Source organism: Haliaeetus albicilla, chromosome 2 (genome assembly GCF_947461875.1).
Source record: "Haliaeetus albicilla chromosome 2, bHalAlb1.1, whole genome shotgun sequence".
Classification (NCBI taxonomy): Eukaryota; Metazoa; Chordata; class Aves; order Accipitriformes; family Accipitridae; genus Haliaeetus; species Haliaeetus albicilla.
This window is the reverse complement of record NC_091484.1, coordinates 31,344,695-31,365,482: the sequence shown is the minus strand read 5'-3', so window position 1 is coordinate 31,365,482 and position 20,788 is coordinate 31,344,695. Positions and strand designations below refer to the sequence as shown.

General features: G+C 36.3%; 1 protein-coding gene across 15 annotated transcripts in view; it reads left to right on the top strand.

The window, feature by feature from the left end:
- Positions 1–20,788, top strand: part of SUGCT (succinyl-CoA:glutarate-CoA transferase) — a 339,720-nt gene that overhangs the window by 64,997 nt on the left and 253,935 nt on the right. For 8 of the 15 annotated variants that reach the window (XM_069812412.1, XM_069812380.1, XM_069812442.1 and 5 more), the window contains 2 exons: positions 4,603–4,698; positions 9,386–9,448. The exons of 1 other annotated variant lie outside the window; for it this stretch is intronic. In XM_069812412.1, the coding sequence (XP_069668513.1) occupies positions 4,603–4,698; positions 9,386–9,448 (159 nt within the window). The remainder of the gene's footprint in view (positions 1–4,602; positions 4,699–9,385; positions 9,449–20,788) is intronic. 6 more of the 15 variants (XM_069812467.1, XM_069812431.1, XM_069769570.1 and 3 more) reach the window with 1 other exon arrangement.

Genomic DNA, 20,788 nt, shown 5'->3' with positions numbered 1-20,788 from the left:
TCATTAAGCCTTGTGGCTAAACATAATTAGACTTCAACTGGAAGAGTGGGGTTTTCTTGATAGAGATAGAGGTTTTTGGTTTTGGGTTTTTTTTTAATGAAAAAAACCACTGAAGAAGCAAGAGCCAAGGGTCACCCCATGCACATGTCCATGGAAGCAGCTTCAATACAAGTATACAAATGAGAAGGGTGACGGCGGGGGGGTGTGTGTGTAACTGCAAAAGCAAAATTAATCAAGCTTGAATGTTGATTTATTAGCGTCAAACTATTAGTTGGAGCATGGAAAGGGGAAAACATGTAAAACAGTAAAATCAGTCATTAGGTAAATACCAGCATAGGATCAGTGATTTTCAGAGCGATTTGTTAGTGTACAGCAAATGAGGATTATGGTCTCATGTTCAAATTTTTCTCATGTAAAGATCTTTTTTTCCATGTCACCAGAAGTATGGAAAAGGCATAAGTGGAAAATTATTGGCCTTTGCACAACAGAAGGCACTGAAATTTTTGTATGATGATTTTTTCTACAAAGTTATAAATTAGTATTTGGGTTACTAGTTCAGTAGTATAGTGTAAAATAAGTGATCTGTGCTGCTGTAAAATGCCTGTGTCTCAAAGTTCCTAAAAGACAGTCTACATACCTACTTTAAGGAAAAGTAAACAAAGACTGAGAAAGAAAATAAATTAACTTGGCTAACAGTCAGAGCCTTGTTAAGATAAGTGGCAGGAAAGCAGACACAAAATTGGAGGGAGAAGAAAGTAAAGAATATAATTAAAATGTTATTTTCTCCTCTTTCCAGTTACCTTTTGTCTTTTGTTATTCATATACGCTTGCTGAACTTGCATGTAAATGATTGATTGACTCTGTGAACTCATTGTAATAAATTATGTTTGATGTGCTATCTTGAAAAAAATCTTTTGAAATTCTGTCTCTTTTCTTTGTCTGCTCACCTTGTGGCATTTAATATCTTGTTTCCCATCTGTCTGATTCCATCGTAAGCTGAGCATAACTTTTCAGACCTTAATGCAGCTCTATTTTTGTTCTGATTTAAGTAAGTATGTAACGCAAATATGTGATTTGGCTGTCAACAGTAATATCGGAAAGGAATGTTGAAGTGCGTGATCCCTTTATTGATGTGAAAAAAAGAAACACTTATCTGTAGATATTTGATGATATGTATTTACAGTGTATAGATCTGTGTCTGCAAGCAAATGAATACAGAGATGTCTGTCTGTATCACAGTATTACATCTGCTTTAATGTTACAAGTCCAAAGGTTACTTTTAAGGATTAGTTTTTAATTAAAAGAGAAAAGAAATGGGTCTATAAGGTTTCAGGACAGCAGTTTTAAATATAGTTTTAAAAATACTTAACTGAATATGTAATACAGATATACCCAAACTTCATTTTGAGAGATTGATTGTACTATAGATATTCCTACTGCAAGAAGTGTGTCTAGCAGTGAGGTCCTAACTGAGTCTTGAATTACAGGGGAATTTGGAGAAATAGACTTATTGTGTTAATAACATTTTTTTTTCTAGGGGATATAATGTCTGTAGAAATATTCAGTTGGGATATCTTTTTTTATGCTTATATTTCAGCAGTTTGCTTAACAACCGTAAGGTATAGGTAGATAAATTCTTTGTGTTCTTTATTAAGGACCTCAAATGTATATGCTGAAAGGCTTTTTTTCGATAGTGTCTTTTTAGTGAGAGTAAATCTTTGGAGAGACCGGAGAGAATGAACTGAGCCAGGAAGAGAGGAAAGGGAAAGACACAGTAGTCCTGGGACTGTCTATAATGGTTTCATGGGACAGTAGAAACAGAATGGGCTTTTAAGTCTGCTGAATTCATCAGAGAGTTATTATGAACAGGGCGAAAGGCCACAGAGTTCACTCAACTAAGTGTGTTTAGACATAAAACACAAAGCACTGAAATATTTGCTTTTATGTAGTTAATACATTTATTTGTATGATGATGATGATACTACTACTTCTACTACTACTAATTCTTTTTGGCTGGCTCACCTGACTATGAACAAGATACCAACTTGGAGAAAGAAGTCAAAGGGAAACAAAAGCCTTTTTCCTTCATCATTTATTGAAAAAACAATAAGTAAACCAGTTTCAGCAGGATACATAGGCATATGGATTCAAGCAAGTGATCAGTACATTGACTGAAATAGAATTATTCTTCAGACTAAGTATCACATTGAACTGAGGCGTTGATATAGTCTAAGCAACTTTTAGTTCCAAAATTGCTGTCTTTACTAAGCCTCTGACGTCCCCGGCATTTGCTGTCTATTGCTACTGAAACAAGTTTTTGAGCAGAAGCTTTAATGGAGCAATTCCAACATCTAGTGAGTATTACATTTTAATTCTTTTTTTTTTTCATATTTTAATGTGAACAAGTGCTTTGGAGAAATCTAGATGTATGTGTTTTCCACCATTGAAAGAATTATATTCATCTCATTGAGAAAGCTGAGGCAATTTGCAACACTGTGTTAAAAAGATTTTTTTTTTTTTTTAGGGATAGTTTTCTTGTGAAACTTCTTGTGAAGAATTGTGTTTATGAAACTCATAGCTCTATTTCTACAGCATAGGATACAAACAAATAAATGGAGTGAAATTTTGGCTTCATTATATTCAGTATCAATATTTTAGGATTTCTGTTTCACTAGGTTTTAATTCGCTATGTTCTTCCCAGAGTTAAGTTTGGTTTCCTTTCAGAAGTGTGAAAAGTTAAATGCATGTATCACAGAGGGCATTCTTGTGTTTTGAAAAATAAAAGCCTATTGTAGTGGATGCATCTCACCTGTCAGTGAAATTTTTGTGGAATACAGTGGCTGTGTAGTGTTGCCCACAAATACAGAAGAATATCTAACAATTAATATTTCATCATCATTGCATAGCCATTTGCTGTGGTAGAAAAAATATCACTATGGGGTGACCCCAAATTGAAAAATGACAGGAACGATGGGTCTAGGCTATATGTTATTACTAAATGACACACTTTTGTGACTCATTAAACTCTCTCTGTAATAACTGTGTGTTTCATTCTGTGTTGCTGAGGAAAGTTGCAAACCGGAAAAACAAGTCCTTTCTATGTACTCCCAGATGCATTTCCTTAATTGCTGAGATTTTCCTGGGGACTGAACAATAGACTAGACATTGTTCAACATTTTAGCTGAATGAAGTGACACTGACACTGGACTATATAATAAGCTGCAGCTGAAATCCATCTACAAAGTGGTTTTGCAACAGTACTCAGGAATAAGGCATTGTATTTGTAGTTGGTATGTATGGGTATAGTTTTTGACAGCAGTTAAATTCTTATTTGCTGTATATTTTCCTGGGTTTTCTGCTGGACTAAATCACTGTATCCATGATTTACAGTTAAATATTTGCTTTGAATAGGGGAGTGATACATTCACATTGCCTTTTCAGCATACATGGAGAAAGGAGAAGAAAATGAGTTGGCATTCTTTTTGTAGAAATTCTGATATAATTCACATATTGGAATATGAATAGTGGACTCTGAATTAAGTACTGCATGATTTGATATAGATTAGACTCATTAGGAGGCACAGAATGGTGTAAACACTTGCATCATTATAGCAAATTTCTTCCATCTAGGGGAGAGATATGAAGAAAATAATATTTTTGGAAAAAAATGGTCACATGGCCTATTGTTTTAGGCAAGCAATTGCACTTGCTGGCACAACTAGTTAACAGTGTAAAACAGATATATTGTGTCTGGTGATCTAGTGATAACTTTGGATGCTAGTTGTCACACATTGCATTCTCTCAAAGAAATAAGAATAAAGAATCTGCCATTGATTATAACAGAACCACCAATTTTCATGCATTACTGCATCATAAATGTTCACTTCTTTTTCCTGAGATATATTTGTGCTTACAAAGTATGTATGTATCCCCTCAAATTATGGTTACTAAATTATCATGCCATATTTTTCACAAAATTAATCTTTTTCCAGTTTTGTCTGTCTGACTAATAACTTGATAAATCTGTCCTTATCTTCTAATGGCAGATGATTTATCAAGGCCTACTACTTAATTAATATTACAGAGCATGTGGGGAGCTGAAGAATTCAGAAGTATTTTCCATGGACATGTAAAATGAGAAGCATAGGAGAAAACAGAAAGATAATCTTGGAATTGAGAAAAAGTCATTGTGATTTAAGTATGGGATTGAGGTTCAGGAAATGGTGAGTTCTATCCCACAGATCCATCATGCTTCCCACTAGACTTTGGACGAGATGCTGATTTTTTTTTCTTTGCTGCAAAATATTTAGGTAATACTATCTTATCTCTTAGGGTAGTTTGATGCTAGATTTGTCTAGGATTACCAGTGTTATAGGACACGTTCTTTATTTTTTTTTTACAAGCACTTCCATGATACAGATGTAGCCTGAATTTTTTCATATTAAAAAAGTGTACATAGTATGTAATATATAAAGGATACTTTTGTGACATAAAATATTTTAACTTATATATCTGAAGCACGTATAAATAGACAGAAGTCTCAGAGGAGTTGTCAATGAAGTTTCAGGTTTCCTGAATACTTTACTTTTTCTCCATTTCCAGGTAGCATGTCTCACTCATGTAGCAGCTAATTACCTTAATTGCAAAATTGAAGCAAAACGCTGGGGTACTGCTCATGGGAGTATTGTTCCATATCAGGTAAGCAGAAAGCATTAGTTTTTTTTGCTCTTAGATTCATCATTTTGTGTATTATGAGATTGAGAACTGACTTACTTTTCCCATGACTTGCTGTAGTCTGTAATGTGTCTGTGTCTAGGTAGGACAAGGTTCTGTTGTTCATTGTCATTTCTGCATTTTGCATATTTCTTCATCAGCCGTAGACTAGTAACAGAATACTGAAATAGATCAAAGGTGTTTGCTGAAATTGGGTGACTTTAAAGCTAGCATGATGACTTGATTGGTTTTCACTGGACAGAGAAACCTTTTTTTTTTTTTAAGGGTTACCCGACTTCCAGTTATAAACTGAAAACTTTTGCCTCTGATATTTTGGTATTTTTATCTTGTGAGTCTACAAGAACAATCTGAATGACCATGAAGATCTGGGAGTTCTACATATTTGTCATTTTCTATTGATTTTACTACAAATCACTGTGGCTCAGTGAAGACAACAGATTAGCAAAAGGAATTAACCAGACCTCAGATCCTCCCCAGTGGCATTCATAGTCTGTTACATCTACTGAAGGGTTGAATTCCTTAAAATAACATGACTTTTATCATATAAAGAAGCACAGAAAAAAAAATTACTGCAAGTTTTATCTATCTTCTGGCTAGTATGGGAAACTCTTCCAGTAAACAACAAAAATTTTGTTCTTTTCTAGCTGATTACTTTGTGTTCTTGATGGAAGTCATGCTAACTTATGGAGACTTAGACATATATTTAATTTTAAAAAGTCTATTCTTTATTTCATAGGTTTTGGCACTTCTGATCAAATAGTCATGTTTGCAACTAGCTAGGCAGAACCTGGATTTCTTCATTTCTGGCTGGAGTCCTTTAAATCCTGAGACCGACAGTTTCCAGCATTTTTCTGGGAGAACTGCACCTAAACACCACTCCGTTTCTCTACCATCTCTTTTCTCTTTAGAGAGTGAGGGAAGCTTGATGTGTTGTCTTCTTCCCAGTGGTGAAGATGGTGGTGATCATAACATTAAAAGATTTGCTGCTTGTGGCCATAGAAGCAAAAATCTTCCATCATTACACAGAACACTATGACTGGGTAGTGTCACAGCCAGGCCTCCTCAGGTCTAAAACCAAAATAAGTTGTTTCTGTAAGAGCTACATCTACTTAAGCTAGGAGACTTTTTCCAGTACATACCACTGCATAGTCAACTGTTGTCTTATGAATTAGCTAGAACAGATTGCACGTTATCTCAGACTGATGGGGAGTTGTTGTGGCTCTTTCTGCAAGGATGAGTTTGGTCCTGCAGTATTCTTGTCTCAGGTGTAGTGCAGCACAGCTATGGCTGTGCTACTGTCTGGTTGGCACGGTATAGCAGTATGGCCATATTTTCTAGAACCAGCTCTGCATGACTCAGTGTAACCAGGCATCCACTATACAAGTAGTTACATTCTGCTGTATTTCTGTGATGTGACCTTTGGTGCAACCCTTTTTGAACTTTGTCATATTGAAAGTATAAACCAGATCTGAAGTGTCTGAGTTTGTATATGCAAAACCAAAAACCTGACTAAACAAAACATTTTATCTTCTCCATATTGCATTTGGCTGAATAACTGAAATTTGCATTCTTTTATGTCCCTTTGCCTTTGTTTTTCCACAGTCAAAATGAAAAGAAAAGCATACATTGAGTATCCTTTGTTTCTTTCTTCATAGACAGCTCTCTAGATATACAAAATTCGAGGAGATTGTTTTAGCTATATTCCAGTTTAATCTAGATTAGTCAATATGTAAATAACTTATCTAAACTATGGTTCCTGTGTTTCTATATGCTGTTTCTGTAGTAGATATTAGAAATTTTGCCTCAGTATTATAAACAATTTTAATCTGAATCTTCTTGTTCATAAACCAGTAATTACGGTGGGTTTAGTATGGGTGGAGTTGTTTGAGTGTGTGTGTGTTAATGGCTCATCTGTTAACATTCCATCAGCTAGCGTGGTTGTAATTCTGATTGTAACCATAAGTATATTATGCTTTCTAGAGTTTGTTTTTCGCTTTACTAACATAAGCTATACTTAGACTGCAAAGCTCTTCAGAAACTTGAATTAACCCTCACTGTTGCTATTGTGCTGCTTTTATAGTTGCTTCCATAGCTCATTTGTAATACAGTTTAGAACAGAACTATGAAACCTGACTTTCATCCCTCATCCTAGTTATTGAATATACTGTCTTTTGCTTACTAAACTGTGACTATCACAGTGCTAACTTTTACAAATTATTTTTCTTTTGTTTTAAGATATTTTGTGCAAGTGAACCACAATTTGTTCAAATAATAAAAATCGTATTTCAGAAAATTGAATTTCTATGTATTTCAGAACAAGTATGTGGTAGCAAACTGTTGGTTTTTTTTTTTGTCTTCAACTTTATTTTGTTTTCATTTGCTGTATTTTGAGTTTTCACACAGGTAGTAAATTATAACTTTGAAATGATACAGAGCCTCCAATCTGCGAAAAAGCACCAGACTATGTTAAATCATGGAAGATTGGGTAAACATGAGATCTCCTTTTATATATATTAAAAAGGCAAAATCTAAGTAAATCTGTGTCACCTTTCTGTGTGACAGAATTCTGATCAGAGTCATGCTAGAGTACTTAATTTGATAAAAATATGTTGAAAGCATCTTAATTATGTGCATAAATAGTACTTTTTTACTTAAAATTATTACAGTAAGTGTTCTAGCGCTCTGTTTAGCACATTCAGTAGTGTATACTGAATGCTCTTGTAGCTTTTATTTCGTTGAGCTTCAATTGAATAATTTTGTTCAGAATATCTTTGCAAATGGCTCAATTTTTTTTCTATTTACAAGGCCAAATTTAACTTTGAGTACATCTCTAACTTCACTGAATTCCCTGTTGCTTCTTGACTGAAAAACTAGCAGCATTATTTGTCCCTGAATGGGTTCTCTAGGTTGACTTTTCTTTTCCTTGTATTTAAAAACATAAAAATTGAGCATTAATGGGCAGATGGGTTTTCTCTTTCCTGAAACTACCAAGACATGTAGCACCTTTGAAAATCTTTTTCTGGTCTGAGCAACAAGCTATTAATAAAGAGATGTAAAGTTTCATGTGCAAAGACTTTCATAGTCTTTTAAAGATTTTCTCATTTGCTGATAATGTGCTGACTTTGTGGCATGATCATCTGAATGTCTGAGTTCTCAGTTCTGTGTGCTCATCACCAGAACCCAAAGGAAAGGATTTGAACTTTTTTTGAGTGTACAATGTCTTTCAGGGTTCCTGTAAAGGTTTGCCATAGGTTTTCAATGGAGGTGAACTTTGCAAAGTGCCACAAAGATGAAGCATTCTAGATTCTAATCAACCAAAATCAGAAATAGATTTTTGAGTGCTGAACACTTCTTGAGAAATTATCTACTTTGAGTGTATATGTTTTTTAATCAGTGATGTAGTTTGAATAGGTTGGTCCTGTGATATTACATGTAATCAGATCCCAATTTGCTTGGTTTCAAGTGTTAAAATGCAAACCTTGAATTCTGGGCTATATCTTAAATTTATTTAGTGCAATTTTTTTAAACAAGTTTTTATAATGAGACACCTTGTTTAGCTACAGCTGCTCTATGATTATCCAGAGGAAATGAGGGGCTTAAAAGCATCTGGTTTATGTAATTTGCTGAAAAGTAATGTTGTATTACTGTCTTTTGTTTGGGGTGATAAGGTCTTCCCTCATTCTTGTGGTTTGAGCAATGTAGCTGTCTTGCCCGTACCACGCGTGAGATCTATACATTCACTTTTTCATCTTCCAATTGGCCCACTTGGAATGGATATTCATTCTCCTGAGAGAATCTATTGTAACCTGCATGTTTACAGGATGTTTCCTGTGGCAGCTTATTACCCTGCCATCAAACATCTGGACAACTGGACAGCATTTTCAGAGGCAAACATTCAGCAAAAGGTATAGGGCTGTTTTCTCTCAGGCCATAAAGATGAAAGTCTCTTTAAAAACTGAGAAACCAAGTTCTTACAGATATCTTCCCCCACAATGAATATGATATTATTTCTGTTCCAGATTCGATCCTAAGACTCACAGGGTCTTCTCAAATATTCTTTGATATATTTTCGGAATACGCAAAGGGCATAACTATTCTGCGCAGAAGTTGAAACCATGACAGGAAAATTATTATTTTAACCAATTATCTTTTCTGTTGTCTGACCTGTGCATTGTCATAAATCATCAGACCCAACATTAATGTTTTTTATATTACAGCATCACTTAAATTCTTTAAGCATCAACTTCTTGTGGTACTAGGCATAAAATTTCCTCCATATGAGGAAAAGGTCTCTGTGTCAAAGGCCTTGCGGTTGAAATGTGTTATGAAAACCAAAGTATAAGCTCACAAGGAAGTGAGAGGTATGAGGTAGTAGGAAGATGAGTATAGTCATAGGTATAAATATCTCTGCATTATTTTTAGCATCTGCATTTCATACTTCTTGCTTGTGGAATTTCATTCTGTCCAGGAGTTTTACAAAGAAAATTCCGCTCGTGTCACTTGTCACAGGAACAGAGAAATGCAATAAATTGTTACTTACCTGATTTACCTGATTTATCTTGCAGAGATGTTTTTTACGCAAAGGCACAGTGTGCACCAACTTTTCCTGGAGAATCTCAGAGAACTTTTAACTACTTTTTTTTTTTATTAGAGAGGGCAACAGAATACTGTCAATAATTCAGAAATTGCAAACTGCTTATTCCACACAAGAATGGTGAGGTGTAGTCATTTTCTCTTCTCTCTTTATGTGATTTAATTGGGATAATTCTGCAGTTAATGTGTCTTGGAATCAAAATCAACAAAGGATAGAACTTGGATCGTTTGCAAAGTTTTGTTTTGTGCATGAAACTCTCCTCCTTAAATAAGTCCAAAATGGATGTTATGGAAGAAAATATTTTTGCCCTGTAATGGCTCAGTCTAGGAGAGGATGGAACTTACGCACAGGCAAGAAGTAAAATACAGATTTTTCTGGGGTAGTTCTAGACTCAGGAAATGCAAGATGACCCTTCTGACTTTGTGAACCTCATTGCTGTAGTTTAACCCCAGCTGGCAGCAAAGCACCATGTGGCTGCTTGCTCACTCCTCCCTGGGTGGGGAGGAGAACTGGAAGAAAAAAAACCAGGTAGAACCCCATGGGTTGAGATAAGGACAGTTTACTGGGACAACACAAGGAGAGAAGAAATAATAACAACAGTAATACTAATAAAAGAATATATAAAGTGAGTGATGCACAATGTAATTGCTCACCACCTGGAACCTGATGCTTAGCTTGTTCCCAAGCTGCTATTCCTCCCACCCCCAGCCTGCTCCCCAGTTATATACTGAGCATGACATCATGTGGTATTGAATATCCCCTTGGCTAATTTGGGTCAGCTGTCCTGGCTGTGGCCCCTCCCAGCTTCTTGTGAGAATTAACTCTATCCCAGCTGAACCCAGAACACTTATCTCCATAATATTCACCTGGACTATTTAGACTGCCATGGGGGCCCATTGTCCTATATTGTTGTTCTGAGCAGTAAAATATCACTGCTGAAAGTATTGCCCATTTGACATGAAAATTAAATGTATTCACAGATCAACTGAATAGAAACTTTGTGCAGAAAAGTGTGCTCTCTCACGCTGTACGGTTTCAGTTTCCAAAGAACAGTTTGGCCATCCTCAAGGCACATGTCTTGACTTATATGATGAATACCCAATCTTCCAGATACTTTAGTGGCCTAGTGTATCTCCTTGAACTACTTACCTACAGGTTTGGTTTTTTAACTAGCTGCTTCCTTTCTGTCCTTCTCTTGCAAGGCACAGGAATGAGAAGCCAGAAAGGCCTGTGTCATCCTGGATTCTGTAAAACAAGAAAATAAGGATATGATTTGCAGGACTTTTTTTCTTACTTTCTTTTTGTTTCTGTCTGTAGATTTCCTTACTAAACTCTTTGGAAGTGGCTTACTGTGGTATGACTAGATTAACTACTGACTGCACAAACGTTTTGGTGTTATTGTGATTGTAAGTGACCACACTTGGTAAGAAGTGCTGGAGTAGGGATTCTGTTTCCTTGCCATTTTAGTCAATGAAAAGGTAGAGTAATCATCTGTGGGAACCAGTGTAGAAAGCTTCCCGTTTAAGAGGAATGAATTCTAGTTATTCAAACCTGACAACATTATATTGATACCTTTCTGGTGATCGTCCTTCAGTGAGTTGTCAAACCTCTCTCCTGGGCAGAGCAGGTGTCTGGAAACCAAATCAGTAGGTTTGCCTTAGGCAGTTTTAGATGAGTGCTTGGTGTATAACGCGAGATGTAGTTATAACTTCATTCCTATATATCCTATCCTGTCACAGAGACAGCACTTTAAAGAAGCTGACCTTATATTCACATAGAATAGACAGCTTCTTATCTGTACAAAGGACCTTTTCTGATGGAAATGAAATGCATTTTTAATTTAAAACCTGATACTTCTTTTCCTGAAGGAAATCCTCCTGCATGCTTCTACTTTATGCAATGCCTGCAAGATATTTTGTGTGTCTTATACTTTGAATTTGCAAAACAGATATGGATAATCACAACTATTGTTAAGGAATGATAGCTGATAATTGAGACCTGTCTGATTTTTAATCTCCTCCTGGGAAATGTCACAGACTATTTTGTGTCCATCATAAAATGTTCTTATATATGTACTTATATATGGTTTTGAATTTATATATGTATTTACGCTCATTTAAACTGGGAGTACATTAAGATTATTAGCCTGTCACTTGTCTGTGATCATATGAGAAGAACTCTAACGAAACTAGGATCAGAACACAGGTGTACTGATGTTCAGTGTCATTTAGTGGTTGTATTTGTCTTTTATGTATGCTGTTAATTGTTTCTTCCATATTCATCTATTGCTGGGGTGAGGGATCTAGTCTGTATTATTTACAGCAGCATCGTTAGCCTCCAAACATGTTGCAGGGTAACCAAATATTACAGATTGGTATATTCATGTAAAATTGTAAATCTTACAAAGGGCAGCGTAACAGAGCCCTGATCAGTAGATAGCTCTTCAAATTGTAGCTGGTTGGAAAGTGATAGAAGTAGGATGTGTGGGCTTGTAGAGGAGATGTTGGCTGCAACTGGATCACTGCTTTCCTCTAATCTGCTTGTCGGCAGAAGAATAAACTTTGCTTTTCCTTTTCTGAAAATATGTTTCATAGTCATTGTATAACTATACAGTGCAGCCACTCAAAAGCTGAAACATGTTTTTAAACAGTCAGAAAGAGAACTCGGAAATCTGTGTGCAGCAGTATCACCCAATGACTTCTGACATAATCATCCTGCATATATAAATAGTGATTTGTATTGCCATCATAGCTGGAAACCCTAATAAAACACCACAGTCCCTTGTGAAAGGTATTGTACAAGCAGGACAAAACAGCTCTTACTGGTCAGTAATGGGGAATGAAACACAGAGAATTACTTTAAATGACTGAAATGAGTAGGGACTTTGGCAGTATTCACAATCTTTTAAAGCTGTATTTTCTTAAGAATTTGAGGATTTGGTGATTTATGGTAAAAAATTATTCACTCTTGGGGCATAGGAGAGATTAAGGCATGTCCACATGATGATATTAACTTTATGAAGATAGAAAAATGAATAAATAAAAAACCCAGGAAAATTCTTACCATTGTTTAACTGATGTTCAGGTGCTTGCTTTACTATGTGATGCTCATGACAGTTTTGGTAGGAAAATACTGATTGTTATGGAAGGGTATGTCCACTAGATGTCATTCATGTAATCCAGTTTTTGTTGCAACATTTATTTCTAAGGAGCTATGTGGGATGGTAGATACAAATTTGTCAGCATTATTAGCTGCTTTTGTGTATGCAGTGGTTTTGATTTTATATATGTGTGGCATGTTACAAAATAATATTCTGATTGTCTCTGTGATGGGTTTGACGTACCTTTTAGTCTAGAACTTCTGTCTTTACATGTTTTTGCCTACAATTATGTTGTTCCATGAGTAGATCTGTTACATAAGAGCACCCAGGTGAGCTGTGCGTAGTCTGCAACTGTTCTGCAAGGGGAGACATGACTATAGAGGTAAGGACGTTATGCCCCCAAGGGAAGTAAAAGTATCCTGTAACTAATGTAATTCCACCTAAAATAATGTTCTTTTCTAAGCTCTTTACACCTCAAAGGGCAGTTCTTTAGAAAAGTGCATATCTAATTAGGAAAGATGGCTCAAATTTCATAAATTTATCCAATTGGATTTACATACTCACAGATCTTAGCTGTAGAACTATGCTTACAGTACTTGATTTGTGTCACTTTATTAATAATCTGAGGCATTTCAAATAGAATCACTTTAATCAAGCTTAAATGAAATGCTCTGTGTGTGGACAAATCAAAGGTGCATCTGAGCAGTCAGGTGGGTTGGTAGGATCTGTACAGATATTAGCAAAGAGTGCTTGCACCCCCCACCTCCCTCCCCCATCTTTGTAGTATGAGATGTGTTAATTGCTAGACAGCTTCTGGGAAGCCATATCTATACTTTCATTGAAGAGCAACTGCTACAACATTGGCCTGTGCTCTTTCCCACTTTCAACTTGGAGTAGCTACAGCAAAACTGGAAGCTAGAGATCACAGCTTCCTCCAACCTCCCTCTCCCCTTCCATATGGAATAAAGAATTTCTCTGCCCTGTGTAGTCAGCCAGAGGGCAGGATGGGGAAGTGATAATCCTCTTGGAATGAGCACTTGCATGAAAAATGATAAATGCTGCATTGCATGGGGATTAACACTTGCTTATGAACTTGCTTTTAATGGAGTGATGCTTCTCTTTCAGCAATGTGAAGGTTTGCTGTACTTGTAGACCTGGTTAAGAACCTTTACCACGCTTCAGCCAAAAGGGAACCATCTGCCATCAGAAGCATAACAGTGTTTGCAACTATTTAACTCTTTTGCTTATTGTCCTCAAGAATGTAAAACACTTCACATAGCATTTACTTCCCTAGAAAATGCTTGTTCCCCACATCTCATTGCAACATTCTTCCTTCTCTCATCATGAGAATTGCATTTCTGCTCACAATTAATGCATCTGTTTGAGGTCTGTGCTTTGTCACCATGAAACTCTGAAACATGACTGACTATCCAGAGCTAGTTTAATGAATGGAGTTGCTATATAAATCTCGTCTATTCTCATTTTTTTGATGGGAGAGCTTATGATATCCTGTGAAGATGTTCACAGAGTGGGTCAGTCTCTGAGTGGAATTTATGAAGCTTGTTTGGCATCTCTAGATGTATTTGATATTGAGTACTACTTCATAAAGGTTTAGCATAGAACCCAATTGCTACTTTGCAGGATGACCCTTTCTTTTCACAGTGAGCTGACATGTCATGCAAATTCAGTTATTAAGTTAATTTCCTACCACTGATGTATAATAAATTTGGCATGGGCTATGTTGTTTCCTCTAAAAATATCTTATTACTGCTACAATAAGCTTAGCTCCACTGGAATAACAACTGTGGTCCTCCAGTACACAGGCAGCTTCTGGGAATTTAATTGGAAGGGCAGAATTTTTGAGAGCTTCTGTTCTATTTTCAAAAGTGACATATGCACTTAAGAAGTCTCAGTCCTGTTGCCGTACTAAAACATTGACGTTTTAAATGCTCAATCTACTTACGAAAATAAGCTTTAAATTGCAGTGCTTTTTAGTATTGTTTCTCATGCCCTTGGCTACATTCAGATATAATGTTGCATGATGCTAAAACAGGTACTTTTACCAATACTCTCACTAATAAAACTTGATGGTAAAAAAGACTGAGAAATTGCAATCTAAGGCTTTGTCTATTATTAAACCCCTATTATTACTGAAACTGTTTTGATTTGCTTACTTTTTGAGGTAAGCAGGACTTATGCTACAAGACTTTAATTCAGTTGTATTGAGAGTGATAAGGGTGAAGGTGAGAGATAAAGTTTTTTTGACAAAAGCATGCTTCCTGACTATAACCTAAACCACAATATTCGCTGACTGTAATTCACCCTTACAGTACAAATTAAGCTAGAGAAATTGATCTTATATCTGTATCCCCAAGGGGTTGTCAACCAGTTTTATCTAGTCTATAACCTCACCTTTGTTCACTTATCTAGGATAGTTTTGACAGATGTTTGTCCCAATTTCTCATCACCAGAAGTTTTGAAATGGTTGCTACAGTCTTGCTTAGTTAGTTCTCCATGCTCACTGAGCGGAGGAAAAGAAATAATTCCATTTTCAATAAGGAGAGCCTGGATTTTGGAAAAGGTGTTTGGCTATATAGTTAGTGATGTATTATGGCAGTTGGTTGCCATATTGTCTATAGCAAGATTTTACATACATAAAACATACATAGAGCTCATCTACAGTGTTCTCTTTTCTGGTTTGTGTGAGGCCAGCTCATTCATGTTTTCCCCAAAGTTATATATTTTAAACCTCTTGTATTTTTTGTTTTTCTCTGACATGATTTCCACTTTGGTCACCTCTTCAAGTGGTATGCCTAGGTCTAGTGAGTACCTTAGGTGAGATCTTCATGTTTCTGAGTAACATGAAGAGCTTTCACATGCTGTTAAAACACCTGAGAATAGTTTGCTTTCATTTTCTAACAGCATCACATTGCTGTATTTCCTTCTTTTCAGGTGTTCAGCTGCCAGAGTAGGAGAACAGCACATAGCTCTATGCCTAAACTTTGCGGATTAGTTACCAGCTACAGCTTCAGTTTGATTTACTATTAAAAAGTTCTTGGGGTTCCTTTGTCTGTGTTCCATGGTTTTTGCTTTGTTTCACCATGCATCATTTTACAGAATAGTTTCACTGATGACTCCCAATCTAGTGAAACCTGCAGACGTGAAGTCACTCAACGCTGGAGTGACCTGTGAATCTGAGGTAGCAGCAGCCAAAGCAATTGTCTGACTGTGATCTTGATTTATGTCAGCTACAGAAAGTTTAGGGCACTTGAATTTTGCATGAGTATATTCATGTGCGAATTTAATGAGTTTTTCAAACTTTTGCACATTAGTTTTACATCGTTAGTCATCTTTCTTCTTCTGGGTGTTTCTAGGTAGGTGAAGTCTGAGATTCCAAAATGTTGTCTTGTAAGGATAAGGAAGACCCAACTTGTATTTCATATTTTGTATTTTATATTTTCTTTATTTTATATTTTAGAAAACTACCAAGGTAAAGAGTCAAAGTTAAATTATCTTAGTAGAAAGGCTATTCTTTGCTAGATAAAAATAAAAGGCACAAGGTTAACCTTTAATTTGCTGTCCAATGGATATGCAGTCAGTTAATATTAGTTGTGATTCTGCCTTGGAACAATCCATTGTCATGTGGAATGGCCATAATAATAAACAAATAGGAAGTTGATGTGACTTCAAGTAGAGAAGCATTAGCTGAATTTATGTAACATAGTTAAAACCTAACATAAAGACAAGGAATATAAAATATTATAAATACCAATGTTAGTCTGTATGATAATGTCTCTTCTAAACAGAGACAATTTTTTGACCTTGTCAAATGTATCCTTGGCGTATGCGGTTATGATAATGACTAGAGAGTTTTGACCATGAATAATAGTTGCAACAATGCAACAAAGCCTTTTGTAGTACACACAAGTTATAAACTTAGCTCATTGGGGCAGAGACTGCATTTTAATTTAGCTTGAGGGTTAGAACAATGGACCCTGAGTCTTATTTTAGTGCTTCCACAAACCCACGAATAATTTCTTCCTCTTTTGTGTAAAAGCTTACAGTATTTTATTTTGTTTGAGGGTTTTAAATATAGGAGTGAATGTTTTGAAGTAATTCTAGGATTTCACTTGATTTTCCTGATGTTACCCATTTTTACATACCCAGTTTACATTCACCAATTTGCCAAAGTTGGAGGATAAATGAGAAGCAAAAATGAGCGTCACATGATTGTCAGAATCATGAAAGAATCTGGGAAGGGTTTAATAGATACAGTTTTTACTGATGTATTTAATCCACGAACAAGGAGGAGGGCCTTGGGCAGGAACAGAGTTCCATGTATTAAGAATCTGATCAGGTAGCTCATTTAAGAGAATGTTATTAGTGATACCTCTTAGCACTCATGCATAATTATGCTATCTTTTCACTGTTACCTTTTCAAACTCCTTGGAGATTCTGAAGTAATTTTATTTCCTGCCATTTAACAGTTTTGAGTAATAATGATGATGAGAAAACAGTTAAATAGTTTCTTTTCTGAAGTACCAGGTGCTGAAAGCAACTGAGAATGTTGGTGGTTTTTATAGTGGTTTCCTGTGCATCTTGTGTGAGGTTCTTCAAACATTCATGCTATAAGCCTTTGTCAGATTTGAAAAGATAATATAAGTGATTTCTGGTCAAGAGATTGCACTGAAACTCAGAAATGTAGCTGTACATTTGCTTGCAAAATAGCTATATTATTTCTGGTTTGGGTGCTTGTTGCAACCTCATTTAATGTGATGCTGCTTTTTGGGTGAGTGCTTGCAATCCATTTCTAATACAAGGTAGAGCAGTTTCTTGAAATCACCATTTCAAGGTTGCAGCAAGTAACAGAGTGGTAGTTACTTCTAGAATTTCTACTGCTGTATTTCCTATCACATTTCTATCTATGGTTTGAGATTTGACTGCTGCTGTTGTGATTTGAGTAGGCCACTTTTGTGTGCCCCTCCTCTGTCTGTAAAAAAAGCTGACCTCTTCCTTCTACTTTTCTCCTGTTTGGTCTATTTAAATGGTAAGCTGTTCATAAGCAGTTTAAAAGGAATTATTCCTGTCTTTCAGGGTATGATTGCATGGCATTGAACAGTGTAATGTAAAAGTATGTGAGCTGGTTTCCATGCTGCAAGCAAGGAACAGTCATAGAAAAACAGTCTTGGTCGGGGCTATCCCTTCTCCATGTAAGATCATCTTTAACAATATTGCTCTCCACAGATACTTGCCTGACTTGTTCTGGGACTCCACAACCCCCCAGGCAGTTCATTTTAGTGTTTCACTATTCATTATCTCAGTGGAACACGAGGCAAGAAGTGTTTAAATTACAGCTAGGAAGAGTCAGAGGAGACATTAGGAAAAGCTTTCTAACAGAGAAGCCAGATTCCTTCCTCTTTTCAGTAGTCTTTTATGACCTTATGGACTGGTATGTCTCAGTCTTCTCTCAGCTGAAGATTCCCGGTTTGCTTAGCCTTTTCCCTGAGATCACACTTTCCAGAACTTACTGCTATTCTCTGTACTTTTTTTTTTTGTTGTTTGGAACACACCATTTTTGTGGCATCCAGAACCAAATGTAGTACACTACTCCAGCTCCAGTTCTATCATCTTGAAGTGCAACAGAAAGATTATTTCATTAATCTTGTGAGTTCATGCCACTTTAATGTTACCCTGCTGTTGCAAAGGAGCTTTTGTTTAATTCAGTTTGTTCAGTTTGTGAAACATGTAAATTCTTGGTCCTTTTCTCTTGTATGTGTATTATTCACATGAGTGAATTACTCATGCCTAATTCTAAAACCTTCCACTTGAGTTTTCTTACTGAATTTCATCCTCTTGCTTGCAGACTTCATCTTCCAGTTAGTTACAAACATTTTCAGTTCTATCCAGTATGCCCAGTATTGCAGTTCCTTCTAGTTTTGTGGCATCTTCAAGTTTGATGTACATCCTTTCTTTCAGTATCTGGGTTATTAATGAGAATATTGAAGTGATCCATGAACAGTTGATAGTATTCTTTCATGTTGACAAATAGTTCATAAGTCCTTTGGGTGATATCCAATCAGTTGGAAACCCCATTTCTCATATGGCCTTATTTATGTTGGTACTGTCCGTTGCTGTAGACTCACAGGCAAAGACTCTAAGTTAATGCTTGTACTTTGCAAGTCAATATTGGTTGCTACCCATTCCCTGGTTGTTTTGGGGGGATGTATGTGTGTCTTTCTGGGAGGTAAGTGCTGACATAGAATTTGCTTGATTTTACTATTATTATTTTTTTAATCCAGTCACTGTGTTTGCACATTTCTAAACTCTAGTATTTCACTTCTGTCCCCAAGCTGCTGGTGTGCAGTTTCCTCAGACTCTTTTGCAAGGATTCTAAAGGAAATCTTAGCAGGTCATGACACTTGAAAACACTGGGTGTTCAGAAGTACACTCTCAACACCGCTTTTTCATAATCTAGCCCAAGTTTCACCTGTATGTTGCCATGTTGGTGTGGTACTGTTCCTTTGCTAATGAATTCACTGAGTATATGTTTATGTAGTGCATAATAGAGTCAGTAGGTATTACTTTAATGCAAATAATAAGCAGTTAAAATAGTAACACAGTGCTTACTGTAAACACTAGGCAGATGGGCTGCTCTTGGAGATTGTGAATGTTCATAGGAGTCAAGAGGGTCATGAGTTAGTTTCAGATGGCATTGATTACTGTGCTGAGCATCTTCAGAAGACTTAATACTCAAATCCAATTTAATCCTTTAAAACTGGAAGTTAAGTATGACTTCAAGGACATGTAAGACCTGTTGATTAACTTCTGTGCTAGAGTTAATGAATTTTGTCTGGAAATAGAAGTTAAAACAATACCCTCTTGAGGAATGTGCCAGTTCCAGGTTTTATGTAAAATAATAATCAATAATGTGATGAATTTAAGACACTGGATAGACAGCATGTTAACTATGAAATAGAACTTTGTGGAAACGAGGTTCTGATATTTAAATATTGACAGATGTACCAAGTATCTCCTTGCCTAGCATTAAATTAGCATACTACGTCCTGAAAATAATGAGTGGCATAATAATAATGAGATTCATGAAAAATTGATGTCTTCTATGTCCTTTTACCAGTCTTCTGATTCCTGCCTTCCTGCCCCCTTTTTCTCCTATATTATGAGTTCCAAAAATTGCTTTGGTGGAAAAAGAAGGAAGACAGCTGACTCTTACACATAATCACCCAAGTTGATTTGGCAGCAGGCTTGGCTTTGTGTTTTTCTGCCCGCCATTTTAATAAAAACCTACTCGGTTATTTGTTTTTTGCATCTTTGATTTCAGCTCCTTGAGGGAATCAAGACCCTGTTCTTGATTTAGTGACACTTTACTGTCTGGATGTAAATGGTATTTTTTTGGTAATGTATATCAGACTCACCAGACTCATCGGTAATGTATTAATTCATCAGGACTTGGAAGGGAAGGCAGCTTCTCCCTGAAGCTCCAAAAATCCTGAAAGAGAAAAATACTGATTGTTTTTGTTTTAGAGCATCTCATGGCTTTTAAGCCAAGCTTAAATTTTTTGGGAGATCCAAGTGATTTTGAATATGTGGCTTGGCATAATGTAATCATTCACTGTACCATCTGCTGTAATTCCAGCAAGAGATGCTCCCCTTGACATCCCTACCCCAAAAACATTTCTGATAACCCTGCTTCCAAGCTCTGCACTCATGACTTCTAGTGGATAAGCAGGCCTTTAACAAGTCCGAAAGGCCGTTAGAGACAAACCTCATGTCCGCTATATTTAAAATGCTATTCAAAGCCATTGTAGTTGTTGTTCTGATGCCGCACTCCAAGAATGTCTTAAAACATATATGTAAAAGAATTGTAATGAGAATTAGAAATACCGCAGACTGAATGTCTCCGGAACCATTATGACAGTGGCTGCAGTGGAACTGGCAACAGTTGGTGATTGAGTAATGGTATGATGGCAGTTTCAGCTCAGGCAGGGAAGATGCTGTGTTTGCCACATGTGAATTAATATAGTGCTGCTTTTTACTGTTGAGGGATTAGCACAGTTTTTTTTTTTTTTAAAGAATATTTGAAGTAGAAAAGACTGAGAGAATAGATGAACCCATATTGCAGACAGCTGCTTTTTTGAGCTGATGAGCTAAAACTCTGCTATCCCTGGGAAGCATCAAATCTGAAATTATAACACTGCCAGTGCATGTGATAGGACTTTTAAAATACCAGGTAAGAGCTATGCCCTTCAGACAAGTAACCAGAAAAAGAAAGAGGCAAAAATATCTGCATGCCATTTGGACTAGGCTTTCCTGCTCAACAGCAATTTGTATTACAATTTTTT